At 35.7% G+C, this 20,313-nt stretch overlaps 1 protein-coding gene across 2 annotated transcripts in view; it reads right to left on the bottom strand.

Annotated features, from left to right (window-relative positions):
• LOC127876680 (death-associated protein kinase 1-like) overlaps positions 1-20,313 on the bottom strand; it is a 137,377-nt gene that overhangs the window by 56,767 nt on the left and 60,297 nt on the right. For both annotated transcript variants that reach the window (XM_052422062.1, XM_052422063.1), the window contains 2 exons: positions 16,668-16,757; positions 15,709-15,807 (listed from right to left, as the gene is read on the bottom strand). In XM_052422062.1, coding sequence (XP_052278022.1) covers positions 15,709-15,807; positions 16,668-16,757 — 189 coding nt within the window. The remainder of the gene's footprint in view (positions 1-15,708; positions 15,808-16,667; positions 16,758-20,313) is intronic.

Raw genomic sequence — 20,313 nt, 5'->3', positions numbered from 1 at the left:
ACCAGCGTTTCGTGGTTTAAGCATATATTGCTGCAGCTGCACATGCATTTTAAACATGATATCACCACATGGGTGCAAAAAGGTACCATGTGACATGGAAATAAGAAGGCACATAGTACCTCTTTGAACCGATGATGTGATATGGTAGTCTCACACTCTACCCTTGATTGGCAGCTTTTAAAACAAGACACCTTAACATTCTGTTTGGATTAACTTAATGATATGGAGTTATGGGAGAACAATTTCCACAAAACTGCAGGCTGGTTCAGGTCATTGGATGCCAACTCCGATGGGATGCCAGCTATTCCTTGCAGATCGTGCACATGCCACAAAGACATGCTCGTACACAGACCAGGCATAACTTACTTCTTGTAAAACATGGCAAAACAATTGCTATCCAAACAAGATTCAAAGGTTACACACATATAAGTGTCTGGTAAATGTATTGCTACCTGTTGGAATGGATGTTAATTAGTACTTAACATTTTTATACAACACCCGCAGATTATGTTTGGCAACAGTCTCATTAAGGGTTCAAACTTGGCTCAAAGCTAGAAATAAGGATATCATAAGTACATGAGACATGCATATTCTGTTATTAAAAACATACACACACAGCGTTTGCTTAATTGTAACAAAATAGGTTTCCAGAAAGACAACTTGTCTAGAATTGAAGTACCAAATGGCAGGGCGGACATCGAGTATGACAAAAACAACTATTCAGTGTAAATCACACTCATACATCTACATGTACTTACTTATATCAGCTAATACAATGGAAATCTTTAAAACTACAAACTCATCAATATTTGACCCCAGCAGTCTATTACCTTAGAAACAATATCTTAACCCATTTATGCCTGGCATCTAGAAAAAAGGCCTTGTCAAACAGCGTTGACCCAGATTAGACGCGGCATAATGCAGCGTCTCATCTGGGTCTGCGCTGTTTACTTAAAGGAATTTTTGTAAGAAATATTCTAAATATAGATAAATATACTATACATCCCTCATTTTGGAAATAATTTGATCCAATTTAGAAGGATGGGAGAGTCCACTAGGCATAAATGGGTTAATGGTGTTTGCAGTGATGTTTGCTGTGATGTTTTCATGAAAAAACACACAAATAAAATCAATAATGAAATAAAGTTTTCATTTATACTCTTTTTTTCTATGAAACAAAGAGTCAACACAAAGCAACTTCTTGCAATCAAAGCTCTATTATATTACAAACTAAACTGTCTATTCACTTTGGCTAAGTTTACATGGCACATGCTTGGTGAGATAATTTATCATGCATAGTCTGTATACAACAGCTGGCAATGACAGAAATCAAGAGAATAAATCATAACATATTTTCTAGCAAGCTGGCAAGAAAATAAGTTTATAAGTTCATGTTAATTCATTTTACCATATTACATCAAATAAAAATGTAACAAGCAAATTCGTTGAATTGATATCCCCCGCCAATATACTTCTGGACAAAAAAGTTTTCTGGACTGATGGACAAGGCCAACGTGCATCATCCTCTTATCCATATATATACTCATACCAAGTTTCAATAAAATCCGTCACAGCACTTCCAAGGTATGGCTCCAGACACACAATCTTCTTTTTTTTTTCAAGATACAAAGGGCCATAACTCTGTTATTATCCAATGGTGTACAATGCCATTTGGAGTGCATCATCCTCTTATCCATATATATATACTCATACCAGGTTTCAATTAAATCCACCAAAGCATTTCCAAGATATGGCTCCGGACACAAAAAAGCATTTTTTCAAGATACAAAGGGCCATAACTCCGTTATTAACAGATGGTGTACAATGCCATTTGGCGTGCATCATCCTCTTATCCATATATATATATACTCATACCAAGTTTCAATGAAATCTGCCAAAGCACTTCCAAGATATGGCTCAGGACACAAAAGTGCCGGACGAACGGACGGACGGAAAGACGGAAGGACGGAAAGACGGATGGACGGAAAGACGGACGGATGGACGGACAACGCCAAAACAATATCCCTCCACCTATGGCGACGGATAATAATACCTATATTATAGAAACAGACAGAAAAACAAATCTAAAGTAAACTGGAGTAAAACATCACATCAAAAATTAACACAACTGTCCCATGGGCCTTAAATAAATATCTTATCACTTGCATAACATTTCAGCTGTATGTGTCAAAGAAACTGATATTAAACATGATGATTTGGGCTGAGCTCAGGCTTAATGCATATGTGTAGTGTCAAACCAGTTTAGTCAAAGCAGTCTGCACAGGCTTATCAGGGACAACACAACTGCACAGACTTATCTGGATCACAACTTTAGGCCTAAACCAGATTTTCATTAATTAAAGAGTTTCTTTTTAAAAACAAAACTCTTCCATAAAGGCGGAAAGTGTCATAGCTGATAAGCCTGTGCAAACTACACTGCCTAATCTGGAACGATACTTTATTCACATGCATTTAGCCTGGTTTTCCTATAGGATGGCCATTTTGCATTTTTTTTTCAACAAAAGCTTTTCTCAACTAAAAAACTACTTAACCATTATTTCATGCTGTTTAATAACAGAATTAACCCATTTATGCCTAGCAACTCGAATAAAAGCCTTGGTAAACAGCGTAGACCCTGATGAGACGCCACATGATGTGGCGTCTCATCTGGGTCTGCGCTGTTTGCTTAAAGGATTTCTGTAAGAAATATTCTAAATATAGAAATAAATATACTAGACATCCCTAATTTTGGAAATTAATTGATCCAATTTAGAAGGATGGGAGAGTCCACTAGGCATAAATGGGTTAAAGAAGCACATTATCTGTGATCTTAAGTCATCCTGCACCCGATTGTATAAACGCTGGTTAAAGTTACCGCTCGGTTACATTCAAACCTTGGTAAGTTTGCGGTTATTCAGGTATGGTAACCTTCAAGGTAACTCGATTGTATAAACATGATATACCGCAAAGTAACCTTACCGCGCATAGTGGAATTTAACCACCGGTAACTTTAACTAAAACATTCCCACAATTCATTTTCTAATGACGTAATTTTCGCGCGAAGTGTCACGCTTATAAACAGCGACATGTATTTTTTTTATCAAATTCATTTACAAATGAATTCACAATAAAATAAAGTGTAAATTTTAACTATGAGTTCATCAAAATGACCAGGGACAAATTGATAATGATGTCGGAATTGGCATCTTAGCGGAATCCCTGCTGCTTCCAAACTGCAAGAGAGTGCTTTCAAAGACGTCTATTCTTCTAGTTGTTCTAGATGTAACATAAAAATTATACATGGTCGTCGTAACATGCTAGACTATTCTTCTAATTTGGCTTATGTTTGCAATAAACTTACTTACTTTCTTGTACAATAAGGGAATTTACCATAGACAAATAAAACATTGTTCAAGTTTAAATATATCTTTGTATGCAGAAATCTGCAAATGCAACCGAGTTCACCGACAGCTATTATTTGTGTCGTGTTCTGAGAAAACTGGGCATAATGCATGTGCGTAAAGTGTCGTCCCAGGTTAGCTTGTTAAATTCGTACAGGCTAATCAGGGACGACACTTTACGCCAAAAATTGATTTTTGCTAAGAAGGGACTTCATTTTAACAAAAAATGTCATAACAGCGGAAAGTGTTGCCCTGATTAGCCTGTGCAGACTGCACAGGCTAATATGGGACGACACTTTAAATACATGCATCATGCCCATTTTTCTCAGAACATGACACATTTGATAAACTGCTCCGGTTCATTTTAACAGCAGTAATATACATAGAGTACATGACGTAGCGTGTGACGAAGAAGAAAGTTTATTTTACAGTTGCTAAAATAATTATCAAAGACCCTAGATGCAAACTTGTCAATTATTGAATTATATGGAATATTTATGGATTTTAAAGGATTATTAGAGGTAAGATACTAGTTTGAACGTGTTTTGTTTTTTGTTTGTACTTTTGTTGTTCCCTGTTCTCGGAGAAATGATTTTAACATGGGCGCCATTGATGCATCGGATCACACACGGCATACCCATAAGAGAATATAAGAAACACGTTCTGTGCGTCCTTAAATTCGTCGTCTGAAGTCGGAAATCGTATTGCCCTGTAAATTAAGTCAAATAAAGTGTCAGTCGCTGCAATTTGTTGTTTTCTCGTCGAAATTGTGAAGGTCGTCAATGATTAGCTTTTATAATGTCGCGCGCCGCGGCCATTTTGTGTAAGTTACCTCTCGGTTACTTGTACTTACCCACCTTGAGAAGCAGGGTATGTTTTAACTGGGTTTTAACCGATCAGTATAACTAACCAATTTTTATACAAACGCTTACCGACCAGTAACCAACATGTTACCGACTTTTAACCACCGGTATGTCGTTAACCGCCGGTTTAACTGTTTATACAATCGGGTGCTGATGTGAGTGTGTGCCACATTTTTCCCACCACAGGGCATGTTTTCTTTGCTGCAAAGAGGCAGGGCTTGTTACCTGACTGGAAACAATTCAATTGGCTCTATCAAGTGGATACTGTGAATGAAACCTGCTAAAACATTCAGAAGTCCTTATCTATACATAAAGAAAAAACAACCTTAATGATAACCCACTGAGCACAGGTGAACTTGTCATACAGCCAACTTGCAAGAGAAAAGTATAAAATCACTATCTTGCAACAAAATTCCAAATCATCACTTTTGATTAGTATTTAGGTTATCTTGGTTTATTTCTGGCTTTTTTGTTGTTGTCTTTATGCTGTTTGTGCTCCATTTGTGCTGTAACTAGGTGAGCCTTGTAGATGAACATTTTGTTTGTTGTTTTTTCTCAGACAATCTGTTCTTAATTTTGAAATCAGACATTCTCTCATCTTTTTAAAGTTGAAGTAATCTTCAGATTGTTAGATATTTATCTTTTGTGATATAAAGAAGACTTTAAACAAACTTAAAATACCAAAGAATGTAGGCTTTAAATTATGTAATTATGTTATGCGCTGTTCATATTAAGCAACACTATTAAGTTCACGATGAAACAACAGATTCCTGGGAAAGCAATCTACATAACATCTTCAGCTTTAAACAACAATTATTTTCCGACACTTACTGCTGGGATAACATGCAAAAAGTATGAATATTACGGCTGAAGCAATTTGCTAATGCCTTTATTACTGTTGATTAATCTTCTGCAAAACTACAGTGCAATATAATTTTGTACAACAACAGAGTAATATGCATCATATTGCATGCTGGGATCTTTGTCGTCTGCTAAATTAGTGTATGCTGAATTTCTAAAATCATCATTTTCTTCACTTTTTTTAAAGACAGCTATCAGAATAGCAAACAGTTTGGATCCTGATCAGACTCCACGTTTTGTGGCGTCTGATCAAGATCCAAACTGTTTGCAAAGGCCGCTAAAAGGGTTAATACTCTTCGTGTTTCACTGTTCAGTTTAGAACAACAATTAAGATAGTTCTTACATATTGCACCTTTGCAAAATGTACATGTTTATTGTATTCAGGTACATAATATACTGGAAAACATAGCACTGGAATTTTTAATAAATCTATTACAGATTTTGATAACTGCAAAAGCCCTGTTCATCCATGAAGAACTATAACACTGTAAGTATATTATACCTCATACATCAAGAGACACAGGAACAAAGCATTAGAGATGACAGCATTTTATACATTTCATATGTTTATGTTTTATACTCCAAATATATGTACCAAACTACATTAATGTTCTGAACTCCTTACCAAACTGATATTTTTTGAAGAGTATAGCAATTATATGATAAATATATAATACAGCAATTATATGAATAATGACATAACAGAAGCACTTGATATATTATTACTATAAAGCACTACAGATTTTAAAGATCAAAGAAATAAATAATCTGTGTCAAAGAATATAGCAATTAAATAAGGCACATTATGACATTGTATAATGTAATGAACAATACACTTTACACAAAGTTACAAATTATCCATCGATACATAATTGCAATAAGAGATGATTGTAAAACATAAAGGCCCCCCCCCCCTTTTAACCCTTTGCATGCTGGGAAATTTGTTGTCTGCTTAGTGCTAAAATGTTGTTTGCTGAATTTCTAAAATTAGCATTTTCTTCGATTTTTTATCAAAGAATACTATCAGAATAGCAAACATTTTGGATCCTGATGAGACGCCACGTTCTGTGGGGTCTCATCTGGATCCAAACTGTTTGCGAAGGCCTTCGAAATTCGGTTCCAGCACTGAAAGAGTTAATGACAAGCAGCAAAATTGTCTCTACTACCTTTTATCTTTTGATTTGAATGTCATGATCCTAATAATTCTCAAAATATTGTGTGAAAGCGATGTTCATGTTACGCGCACATTTGACCTTGATCTTTGAAAATTGGACCACACAATCGATACGCATCTTTCTTTCCTCCAAAGCAACCAGCATCATATATCAATATAGGTAGGCCAAGGCGTCATCTAGATATCAAGTGGAAACCAATTTCAGAATACAAGCCTGTGACCTTGACCTTTCACCTGAATCAAAACAACAGTAGGCTTCTTTTCATCAAATGTAAGCACTTTACCAAATTCCAAGACAGTAGGTCAAAATAAAGAGTCAAAACCAATGGCCTGTTAATAACTGTGACCTTGATCTTTGACCTCATGACCAAAATACATACCAATCTGAATGATCATAGGTCAAAGTATTCTCTTTTTTTTTTACAGAAACAAATTGACTGTTTTCAGCCGCTGTGACCTTGACCTTATAATACATGTTGACCTACATAGGCATCTTCCTTTCCTCTCAAATAACAATACTTCTGCAGATGTAAACCAAGCTTTCTCGAGATATCCTCTAGCTATCGCTTGGAAACATATGGTCTCATGACTGACATACTGACTGACCAACAGCCAGGTTCAAAGCAATATACCCCGTGTTTTCTTAAGGGGGCATAATAAACTATGCACTTCACAGAATATTGCAATTAATTGGACAGATGAGATAAATGCAATAAATTAAACATTAACATAATGTTGCAGTATGTGGCATTACAGATAAATCCTTTTTGTGCACAGGAGTTACACTAAACACAGAATTGCAATGTATCTACACTACAGGTTATTGCAACAAATGATACACTTAAAATATAATGAGACAATATCTATGCATGGAATGTCACATGTCCCAGAATATTGGAAATAAATAAGATAATCCAATACATTTCAATAAATTGTACACTGCTGAATAATGCAGCACTTCTTCATGAAATGTTCAGCTATGATGACTATGAACAAGCAACATTGACATCTTGATTTGCTCTGCTTGTAAAGTCCAAAGATTTCATGTTGAAAACAATCACAGACACAAAGTTACATGTTACAGAATATAGGAATTCAATACTTTTTACTTGATATAAGATAAACAAGACTATTGCAAAGCAATATAAGTCCCCTACCGGCTCCACCATTGTCAGAAATTCCACCATTTTCAGAATTTTTTATATATATTTGTTGCCATAGCAACCAGAATTTTTTGATGTAGGAACAAAATGAAATGACGTGCATAATGCCCATATTGCCATCTATCCATGTTTCAAGTTTCATGAAAAAATAATAAGAACTTTAAAAGTTATCGCAGGATCCAGAAAACCACCATTTTCAGCAGTATTTCTAGTCTATTTGTTGCCATAGCAACCAGAATTTTTGACGTAGGAACGAAATGAAATGACGTGCATAATGTCCATATTGCAATCTATCCATGTTTCAAGATTCATGAAAAAATATTATACTGACTGACTGACAGACGGAGCAAAAACCATAAGTCCCCTCCGGTGAAATCGGTAGGGGACTAATAAATGCTTTTATGTAATCATGTTGACACGTGTGAATAAGAAACCTGAGAACATTAGAGGTAATTTTATTGCTTTGAATATAGCTTAAACTTTTAAATAAAATCATGCAAGTTATCCATTTTGTTAATATGATGATAATAATAATATAATAAGAAACAAGAGATGTGTTTGTCAGAAACACAATGCCCCCTAATGCACCGTTTTAATTATTATTATTTTACCTTTGACCTTGAAGGATGACCTTGACCTTTCACCAGTCAAAATATGCAGATCCATGACATGCATGCCAATATCAAGTTGCTATGTTCAATATTGCAAGTTATGACGAAGGTTAAAGTTTTGGTTAAAGTTTTGGGACACACACACACACAGACACATACAATGACAGACAGGCCAAAAACAATATACTCCCGATCTTTCGATCCGGGGGGCATAAAAACACACAATACTACCATGCTCATGAAAAATAGTTCATGTACCATTACATGTGAACATTTTAAATAAACAAGAGTGCCAATATGGTCCTAGATGGCTAGCCTGTGTAATGGGTTGAGAAAATTTGGAACCCAGGGGTAATATTGGTATGATATTTGTAAAAGACCACAATCTGATGGGACATACATTAATTTATAATTTGAAAGCTGTGTGCTTTATTGTTAAAGATATAATTTAAGCAATCACAAACCTAGGCATGGCATATTTTGACCTCCAGGGTATGATTTGAAACAACTTTGTAGAGAACTGCTATATGATGTCACATGCCAAATTTCACACATGCCTTACAGTTTCAGAGAATTTATGAATGTCTATAATAATCATGTAACACATGGGTAATCACCAGTTATGAACCCAAAGGCAGGAACAATGCCTATGAAGAGAAACAATTTAACAATTTTTACACTAAATATTACAACTCATACCCCTGCCGTTTCAGAGGAGATGATTTTTCAAATAATATATTAAAGAAATCTCAACAAAGCATGTGACCTTGGGGCATGGCCAGTTTGAATCCCAATGGCAACATTTGAACTAACATTGTACCAGACCACTATCTGGTGTTCTATACCAACAAGGGCTGTTTGTAAAACATGCATGCCCCCCATATGGGCTCTACGTTGTAGTGACAGCCATTGTGTGAATATGTTTTTTGTCACTGTGACCTTGACCTTTGACCTAGTGACCTGAAAATCGATAGGGGTCATCTGCGAGTCATGATCAATGTACCTATGAAGTTTCATGATCCTAGGCATAAGCGTTCTTGAGTTATCATCCGGAAACCATGTTACTATTTCGGGTCACCATGACCTTGACCTTTGACCTAGTGACCTCAAAATCAATAGGGGTCATCTGCGAGTCATGATCAATGTACTTATGCAGTTTCATGATCCTAGGCATAAGCGTTCTTGAGTTATCATCTGGAAACCATTTTACTATTTCGGGTCACCATGACCTTGACCTTTGACCTAGTGACCTGAAAATCAATAGGGGTCATCTGCGAGTCATGATCAATGTACCTATGAAGTTTCATGATCGTAGCCACAAGCGTTCTTGAGTTATCATCCGGAAACCATTTTACTATTTCAGGTCACTGTGAACTTGACCTTTGATATAGTGACCTGAAAATCAATAGGGGTCAACTGCGAGTCATGATCAATCTACCTATCAAGTTTCATGTTCCTAGGCATAAGCGTTATTGAGTCATCATCCGGAAACCATTTTACTATTTCGGATCACCGTGACCTTGACCTTTGATCTAGTGACCTGAAAATCAATAGGGGTCATTTGCGAGTCATTATCAATCTACCTATCAAGTTTCATGATCCTAGGCATAAGCATTCTTGAGTTATCATCCGGAAACCATTTTACTATTTTGGGTCACCGTGACCTTTACCTTTGACCTAGTGACCTGAAAATCAATAGGGGTCATCTGCCAGTCATTATCAATCTACCTATCAAGTTTCATGATTCTAGGCATATGCATTCTTGAGTTATCATCCGGAAACCATTTTACTATTTCGGGTCACCATGACCTTGACCTTTGACCAAGTGACCTGATAATCAATAGGGGTCATCTGCGCGTCCTGATCAATCTACCTATCAAGTTTCATGATCCTAGGCATAAGCGTTCTTGAGTTATCATCCAGAAACCATTTTACTATTTTGGGTCACCGTGACCTTGACCTTTGACCTAGTGACCTCAAAATCAATAGGGGTCATCTGCGAGTCATGATCAATGTTCCTATGAAGTTTCATGATCCTAGGCGTAAGCGTTCTTGAGTTATCATCCGGAAACCACCTGGTGGACCGACCAACCGACCGACCGACAGACCGACATGAGCAAAGCAATATACCCCCTCTTCTTCGAAGGGGGGCATAAATATCAATTCTCTAGGACATATGGTTACAGAGAAGATTAAAGTTACTTACAATATAAATCTACACAAATCATGCAACCTCTGGGTCATGGTACCTTTGACCCAGGCCGATGATTTGAACAAACTTTGTAAAGGACGACTCTTCATTTTACACACACAATTTTTAACCTCCCACAAGTGTGCTTTCAGAGAATTTTTTTTTAAGTTAACGCTATACAAGTCTATAGAAATCACAAGAGGTAAAGGCTCTTTTGACTCCATGGGAATGATTTTAACAAACTTTGTTATTTTACATCCCAAATATCAAACCTCTGTGAATTTTTGGTTTAGAGATGATTTTTTAAGTTATTAACTACATTATTCTAAATAAACTTGACATATTATGAAAATTATGCAATGTTACACACTAAATAGTGAACCCCAGAGCCTGCTGTTTCAGCAAAGATTTCAAGTCTTTTTAAAACATTTGATCCATGGGGCATGGCAATTTTATGAGTATGATTCGAACAAACTTACAAAGTGTCACATAAAATATTAAATCCCTCATCCTTCGTTTTTGATTCCAGGGGCATTATTTTAATAAACTATTTGTAGAAGATTGTACACACAAAATATTAAACCCCTAAGTTTTTTCATTTTCACAATCTATTTTCAGTTCTGAGCTACATATGCAGCAAAAGTGTTTTTTTTACATTAATAAATAAATAAGGGTCACTTAAAGAAAACTTTGGTTAAAATCTGCCCATTTGTTTGAGCGATATTGTTTTAAAGAAAAGTTTTTGCACAATATACAACCGAAGACGGCATGACGGAAATAAGGCACAAGCTCAAGTGAGCTTAAAAGTAGCACCCTTTTTTTTAAAGAAAAATGTCAATATACAAAGAGAAACAAAGAAATGTTATGCTTTCTATATTAAGTTAATATAGTCATATGTAGGTTTAATAACTATGTATAAAATGTTGCACAATAATAATTAAAAAAACGTACATGTTTATGTATAGAGCAGCTCTTTAATGTATAAGGCACACTTTAAATGGCATGTTGAAAAGCAAGTAACAAATGTTGCCCTGTTTCAGAACAGGTTGAAATCTGAATCTGTAACCAAAAGTAAAGGTGTGGATTACAAGGCAATTTGATGGAAAACGTAAATAAGATTAAAAGTGGCAGAATGATTGTTCAGAATGATTGGTCTATGTTCAATCTGTGTTATGAATAACCTGCATTTCAATCACTTCACACTGTCTTGGCTTGAAGTCTTCCATCTCCCAACATTTTTTAAACTTTCTCCTCTGCTGCATTTTCATCACTGATTGTTTCTGTGATTTTTTTGGTGTGGAATCCCTCATTAACTTTTCCCAACTATCCTGTGATCTTGGCTGCAAGGTGAATTTTTTGGACTTCTCATAACTGTTTAAAGATTCTTCAATGTTATCCTCACTGTCAATATCAGCTTCATAATTTGTATGGTGTTCTTCAGGCAACTCTGTACCTGTTTGCGGGTTAATCACTTCAAAATATGCAAGTTTCAAAGGGTCTAATACTTTTTCAATTAGAAAATCCATATCGGTACTTTGAAACGTTTCACCTTCAGACTGACTTAACGTTTTTGCATCTTGTTCCTTCTTGTTCTCTACATATCTCAACAAGTGCAACTTTGGCACAATAATTATATCTTCAACATTTTCAGATTTAAAACATTCCACAGCTTTATTTAAAACACTACTTACTATTTGCTTAGCAAGTATTTGTTGCCTGTCATTCACAATGGGTTCAACAGTTTCCTTACATATCAAATCACTGCCTTCAATTGTTGTCTCTACATTTTCTTTGCTACAGCCTTGAATGCTCTGTGTAACAAAATCCAGTTTATTACAGCCAATACTGTCGAATGAGATTTTGTCATTAATCTTATCTGTTCCCCACTCTTCTCTTATTTCCAATAAACCTTCATTTTTGGTTTTCATGAGTTCACTCCATTCACGTGGTTTTGTTACATCATCATCATTATCATCATCATCATCAAGATTTTTGTCATCATGATTCTCACATTCCACTTCCTGTTTTATTACTTCAAGTGCACTGGTAATAGCATCATTGACAATACGTTTTGATAGGTCAACGATGCTTTGTTGGAACGTACAATTATACCTGTTATCATTGGTTTGAAATTCGTTCACTTTTGTCACACAATCATTTGTAACATGATCCGTACCTAATGTAATCGCGTCTTTACCATACATTTCAATGTCAGATGAATCTGCAGTAACTACATTAGGTTCTTCACAAATGACAGTTGCAAAGGCATTATGGACAGCATCATCTACAATCTTTTTTGCAGTAACATTCATTTCCTCCTCTTCCTGAGAATTAACTTCAAATTGAATGGCTGTGTGATTGTTTTCATTAACATCTTCCTTACTAACTTTGTTCATGTCTCTTTGAACTTCAATGGAAGCATCTAGCATGGTTTTATCTTCCTTGTTTGTTTTAAAGAAAGCATTTAAGGGACCAATTTCTTCTTCAGCTTCTTTATAAATTTGGTTAACAATATTGGAATTTCTCATGTCAGCGATTAAAGATCTACGGCATCCAGTGTATTTTCTTATGGATAATTTCGCTTCATCTCTCAGTTTCACAGGATTGTCTATTTCAAAGAGGTTTTCTGATTTACTAACAGCTACCATAGCTTTACTCTGCTCTGAATCGCCTTGTTTTATCAAGTCATGAGCTTCAATTTTCTTGACCATTTCATCACTTCCGATGATCTCTTTCATTTGACTTTCATTGTCTCTTACACATTCTTCTTTTTCTACTGTAATTGTTGGCTGACTTACATTTATTGCATCATTAGCCTTGACCACACTCTCTATAATCACATTGTCAACAGCATCAGCCTCTTTAACATTTTGCTCATCTTTAACATCAGCCTTATCTTTCACCTCATCTGCTACACTCTCAAATCCTTTACTGTCTCCAATTCCTTTCGAAATTTCCAGAGAGTCTTCCATGGATTCATCACTCTGAAAACATTACAACATTTCACTCAACATGTTCCAGTCTTTTCTAGAACCAATTATTAGTTCTTCAAGTCAAATTTAGTAACTTGGTAACAACTGTAAAATTAATGTCTTATTGTGTTAGGGCAGTTTAAGGGAGACATAGTCGTGGAGGTAGATTAGCTAGAATTTTCGCATAATGCCAGAAATTTAAGTTATTATGATTAGAAAGTTTTGATACAAGTTTTGTGTACACAAGCTAGATTAATATATCAGTTAATAAATAGGAATGGAATATATCCCCCTTAAAGTAACATTACTACTCAAAATCAACAAAAATTTCATACAATATTTCGTAAAATAAACTTCACCAATTAAAAATCAGTGTTCCTTATGGCAATTGCCAAAATTTCAACGCCAGTTGTGGTCTGGTAAAATAGATGTTTGTAGATACAAAATGCTTGTTGTTTTTCAATTTTAATTTCCCGCAGCCATATCTATTCATATGACACATGAACATGATATGGCATATGAACAGATATATTCGCAGGAAATGAAAATGGAATTAATTGTGTCACAAACAAATAAAAACAAGCATTTTGTATCTACAAAAATCTATGTAATCATACCACATCTAGCGTTGAAATTGTGGCTTTTGCTATAAGGAACACTGATTGTTTAGGTTTAACCTTTATTTTTATGAAATACTTTACGAAATTTTCGTTGATTTTAAGCGTTATAGAGACTTTAATTTGACAATATATGAATGTACAGCTTACAAGGCAGGATTAATAAAGAATACATTGTTTTATACAACATTCAAGACAGGGTTAGAAACAAGATGAATGAATTTGAGAATTGTGGTTTCTTACTATTTGTTCAGTCAGCAAACAAAGTGTGACACCATTTCAAACAGACAATATAAGGTAGTATAGTTCGTACCTGTGACTGTGATCATCCAAGAGTGCTAATCCAACACATGCAGTCAAACTGTGACAAAATCTCGAGTGAAACAACACGTCTCTCAATAAAATTCAACTTACACATTAAAAATTCAACTTACACTTGTGCGTCTTTTACACCCGAACAATATAATGAAAAAATTATTGTGAAAAACAACTTGACTATCAATCAAACTTCAAAGTGAAAACAATCAATACTTTTCTGACCACACTGAATATGATGCAAACCAGTTCATGCAGAGAAAAAGAAATCTTCCTAAAGGTTATTGAAAATATGTCATATATCAAGTGACTGTTTATATTTCAGTGGAAACACCATTTTACTTCAAAAATGTAACAAAAAGAGTAGTCCAATGCAACTAAATATGTAAATATAATTCACAAACTGTAGACTAGACTGCTTAAACAATCAATGAAAACAAATGTTAATGGATGATACTTAACATCTGGAGTAACAATATCGCTCATGCAAGCTCAAAGTTTTGTGAAAAACAATCAATAATGCACATACAAGTGTTATGTTACAATATGTTTGTAAATATATACACATATATATCAACAGATAGATATGTTGACAAAAAGGTTTGAAATGAAAGCTGCAAAATGTAGTGATTTACATAATGAAGTTTTTTGTTTTTTCACACAATGCGTACATAAGCCCCTTTATGCTGTGTTGTCTACACGGTGCCTACTTGCGATACATTGCATATATGTACAGCCCTTAGTTAATGCATCACCAGTATAGCTTGAAGCACACTCCATATACCATAAACAGTGTTTCTATGGTGGATATATCTCACTTACAGGCAGGTCAACATTACTCAGAAGCTGAAAGAGTGAGTAAGGGGAGACAAATTGTACAATAGCTAGGTACAACACAGTGGACCACGGGCAAGTACAACAGTGGTAAAATGCCATAGCTCTTGTTACACAGTAAACATGCCAAAGATCCAAAGCAATATCACAAAGGAATTTTCAAATAGCAAAAAATATAATTTTTACAAATTGCTATCTGAATATTTTGTAATCAAATACAAAGAAATGCCGTTTGCTTCTTTGCTTATTGAAGCTGTAAGTTGATAAATAAAAGCTTTCCTAAAATTGATGTTGACAAAAAATGAAAATACAATAAAATTGGTCAAATTGCAATTTAATTTCCAATGAAGTAACATTATATAATCAGTGTTATCAAAATTATATATAAACTAACCAGGTTGTATGACAACCAAACCAAATAGAGGTCGCAGTGGTGTAATGGATAAGGTGTCCGCCCAGCGACTGGGAGGTCACGGGTTCGATCCCCACTGTGGGAGCGTTTTTTAGATTTCCCCACAATGATACCAAGTACTGGTTCTAGGCCCAGGAAACGGACTCAAGAGCGTTTATACAAGTCTTAGACTTTCAATGCAATCTAGCTAAAATAAATAGGTTTAAACTAACCAAAGCATATACATACACACTTGTTAAGACTTGACTATGGATCAAAATAACAGCAACAGTAATTTGGTTTTAGGGGACTCACTTCTTCAGAGCAACTGCCCAGTGTGTCGGAGCTGTGCATTCTGCGTAGCTGCATGCTGCGTGACAGGCGGTTACACATGGACACTATCCTCATGGACTTCTGCAAAACAGGATACACTCAACTTGCAAACTCTTTGATTTGTCATCGCCATTGACATTTATTGACCCTCGCTCTGGTAAATCAGGACTTAATTCATATGCGTAAAATTTTGTCCCAGATAAGCATATGCAGTCTAATCAAGGACGACACTTTTCGCTTTTTTTTTGTTTGTTTAAATGAAGTACGTGTATCTTCTATGCCAAATTCACGTTTGGGCGGAAAAAGTTGTCCCTAATAAGCCTGTGCAAACAGCACTGGCTGATCTTAGGCAACACTATAGTTTACAAACATGCATTATCCCCTATATTCCCAGAGCGTGGCTCAATGTTACAATTAACAACAATTTTAAGAGTAATGTTTGAATATTGAGAAAAAAACACAACAGAACAAATGAAACCCTAAGCAAGAGTGTAATATATTTTTCAAGTTTAAACATTTAAAAAGTTTTATTGTAACAATATGCTAAGAGAAGTTCAACAATATTTCAATGGATATTAGTCTCCATAATGCATATTTTTCTAGAAAATCTATGTGATGGAAATATTTTTAATGTAGACTCAAGAACAAAGCAGTAAATCTCATAAAATATGATTGTGGAGATAAACAACTCGTATAAGCAAAAAACAATGCTTCCCAAACAAAAATCAGAGCTAAAGACAACTGACAAAGCCCAGATCATCTGGATAGGAATTGTGCCATGTGAATCTGTTACCCAGCCACTCATTCGAGCCTTGTCCTGATTAAACTGGGGTAAATGCATGTTTGTAAAGTGTTGTCCTAGATAAGCCAGTCCACACAGGCTAATCTAGGCCTACACTTTACGCCCAGTTTTTCCTGAATGTGGGATATAGTCCAATCACCTTCCATCGTTGCCTGGCAATGAACTTCTTCAGGTGCTCCGTGTTGATGATGGAGGAACGACGCAGGTCCTTCTGTTTCTTCTCTTTGGGCTGCGGAGAATATTAAATTAAAGAAAATCACAAAATAGAATATCAAACGCAAAATGAAAACAAGAGGGCCATGATGGCCCTGAATCGCTCACCTGACTCATTAAGAAAAGATGAAAACTATGACCTCTATTGTCTACACAATGTTTTTCTATGATTTGACCTAGTGACCTAGTTCCTGACTCTAGATGACCCAAATACAATCCCAATCCAGATTTCATCAAGATAAACATTCTGACCACAGTTCATAAATATTGGATGAAAACTGTGACCTTTTCTATTATTTGACCTAGTGACCAAGTTTTTGACCCAAGATGACCCAAATAAAATCCCAACCCAGATTTCATCAAGATAAACATTCTGACCAAATTTCATAAAGATTGGATGAAAACTGTGACCTCTATTGTCTACAGAAGGTTGTTCTATTATTTGACCTAGTGACCTTGTTTTTGACCCCAGATGACCCAAATACAATCCCAAACCGGATTTCATCAAGATAAACATTTTGACCAAATTTCATCAAGATTGGATGCAAACTGTGACCTCTACTGTCTACACAAACAAATTGTTGACGGACAGACGCACAGACACACGCAGGCACGCACAACGGACGCCAGACATCACACGATCACATAAGCTCACCGTGTCACTTCATGACAGGTGACCTAAAAATATGTGTCGGAGATAAACATGAACAGTTGTGGTTAAAATCCCATAGAAACAAGGGCTGTTTGTAAAACATGCATGCCCCCCTATATGGGCTATAAGTTGTAGTAGCAGCCATTGTGTGAATACGTTTTTTGTCACTGTGAATGGTGGTGGTGGTGGTGGTGGTGGTGGTGGTGGTGTAGTAGTAGTAGTAGTAGTAGTAGTAGTAGTAGTAGTAGTAATAGTAGTTGTTGTAGTAGTAGCAGTAGTAGTAGTAGTAGTAGTAGTAGTAGTAGTAGTAGAAGTAGTAGTAGTAGTAGAAGTAGTAGTCGTAGTAGTAGTAGTAGTAGTAGAAGTAGTAGTAGTAGTAGTAGTAGTAGTAGTAGTAGTAGTAGTGGTAGTAGTAGTAGTAGTAGTAGTAGTAGTAGTGGTAAAAGTAGTAGTAGTAGTGGCAGTAGTAGTAGAAGTAGTAATAGTAGACGTGGTGGTGGTGGTGGTGGTTGTGTTGGTGGTGGTGGTGGTGGTGGTGGTAGTAGTAGTAGTACTAGTAGTAGTAGTACTAGTAGTAGTAGTAGAAGTAGTAGTAGTAGTAGTAGTAGTAGTAGTAGTAGTAGTAGTAGTAGTAGTAGTAGTAGCAGTAGTAGTAGTAGTAGTGGTATTAGTAGTAGAAGTAGTAGTAGTAGTAGTAGTAGTAGTAGTAGTAGTAGTAGTAGTAGTAGTAGTAGTAGTAGTAGTAGTAGTAGCAGTAGCAGTAGCAGAAGCAGTAGCAGCATTACAAGACCAATACTTAAGAATGATCAAATGGGAAAAGGTAACCTAGCACTGGCAGTAAATATGGGGCTCATTTACAGGTCAGATTTGGAATCTCTGCTGTAAAATGAGATTTTGAATGAATTAAAGGGAGGCAAATCTGTAATAAAAAGAACATGCATAAACCGTAGTTGTTTCCCTTGTTTGAACCATGCTAAATCCTTACAAGTTTGGAAAGAATTGGATAAAAAATTTGGACTTTATTGCATAAACACCATTTTCTCAATTCAAGGGGAGGTAATTCTGTACTTCATGGACCAATAATGCTCATTTTTTGTAGGGTTCGTGTCCTCATTGATATAAAGACACTGTGCAAATTTGGAAAGGATCGGACAAAAAATGTGGAAGATTTTTGAAAGTTTTCACAAAATAGGCAAAAACGAATAAACATGCAAAGTTCAACGAGCTCCTGCGGCCATGTTTTTTGACGAATCAAATTTCTTTGAACAACTTTTTCAGGGGAGCCTTCAAAGGTCATCCCTGTGAATTTTTTTGAAAATCTGATGAGCGGTTTTTGACAAGAAGATTTTTTAAGGTTTTTACCATATATGGTCATGGCGGCCATCTTGGTTATGTGATCAAAATTTTTTTAACAATTCTTTTGTCCCATGACCTAGGGATGCTCCACATGAAATTTAGTTGAAATTGGCTCAATGGTTTAGTAGAAGAAGATGTTTACAAATTGTTTACAGACAGACAGACAGACAGACGGACGGCCGGACGCCGGACGGTGAGTGATCACAATAGCTCACCCCGAGCTATCGCTCAGGTGAGCTAACAAGCAAATTCGTTGAATTAATATCCCCCGCCATTATACTTCTGGACACACAAGTATTCTGGACGGATGGACAAGGCCAATGTGCATCATCCTCTTATCCATATGTATACTCATACCAAGTTTCAATAAAATCCGTCAAAGCACTTCCAAGATATGGCTCCGGACACACAAAAAAAGCATTTTTTCAAGATACAAAGGGCCATAACTCCGTTATTATCCGATGGTGCACAATGCCATTTGGCATGCATCATCCTCTTATTCATATATATACTCATACCAAGTTTCAATGAAATCCGCCAAAGCACTTCCAAGATATGGCTCCGGACACAAAAGTGCCAGACGGACAGACTAACGGAAGTACGGACAACGCCAAAACAATATCCCTCCGCCTATGGCAGGGGATAATAAATCACATGTGAGATACAACCTATTGTGGAAAACCAATCTCATGGGGAGAAATTTATCTATCTATCTGAACCACTACAGAACACTTAAAGTTCAAAGACCAAACAAAAAACCCTGAAATGTCCATTTAAGAAATGTAAATTTGAATGATTATATTTTAAGTCAGTTAGTTAGTAATAAGAAAAACACACAATCAGTTCAGTATTGATAATCTAATAATCAGAAACAACTATTTCTTTATTATTCTACTAATAACTTGATTTTTTTTATTTCTATTTACTGAGAACTAGACAAGTATCTGATGTAGCACTTGTTTTGCCATGCAGTCAGTAGTGTTAATAAGTCTGTACCATGCAAACCAGTCTGGTCAACTACCTGTAAAATTCCATCAGAGACAATCAGAGACTTATACATTTTTCCCCAAAGTTAAAAATTATTAAAGCAAATTGTTTTCCTTTAATATGTTGTTTTTCAAAACATTTAAATTAGTTTTAATACTTTGGGGAAAACCACAATGATTGTTTTCCTAATAAAAAGTAAACCAGAATGCAAAATGAAAATGACATGACCATGAAACAAATAATTCTTACATTCATGAAAGCAGGTCACATTATAATAATTCTGAAACATTTTAATTACTCTTAACGAAACATAACTGTACATCATACTGCAACTACATGATACGCTAAGAAAATACTGCAATTCAGGCTTTTTTTCTCTCAATATATATTTAACAAGCAATGTGTTTGTCGGAAACACTATGTCCCCTTCTGTGCCGCCTTGATTTTATTTTTTTACCTTTGACCTTGAAGGATGACCTTGACCTTTCACCACTCAAAATGTGCAGCTCCATGAGATTCACATGCATGCCAAATATGAAGTTGCTATCTTCAATTTTGCAAAAGTTATGGCAAAATG

Source organism: Dreissena polymorpha, chromosome 4 (assembly GCF_020536995.1).
Source record: "Dreissena polymorpha isolate Duluth1 chromosome 4, UMN_Dpol_1.0, whole genome shotgun sequence".
NCBI classification, from domain to species: Eukaryota; Metazoa; Mollusca; class Bivalvia; order Myida; family Dreissenidae; genus Dreissena; species Dreissena polymorpha.
This window is presented reverse-complemented; position numbering and strand designations above follow the sequence as displayed.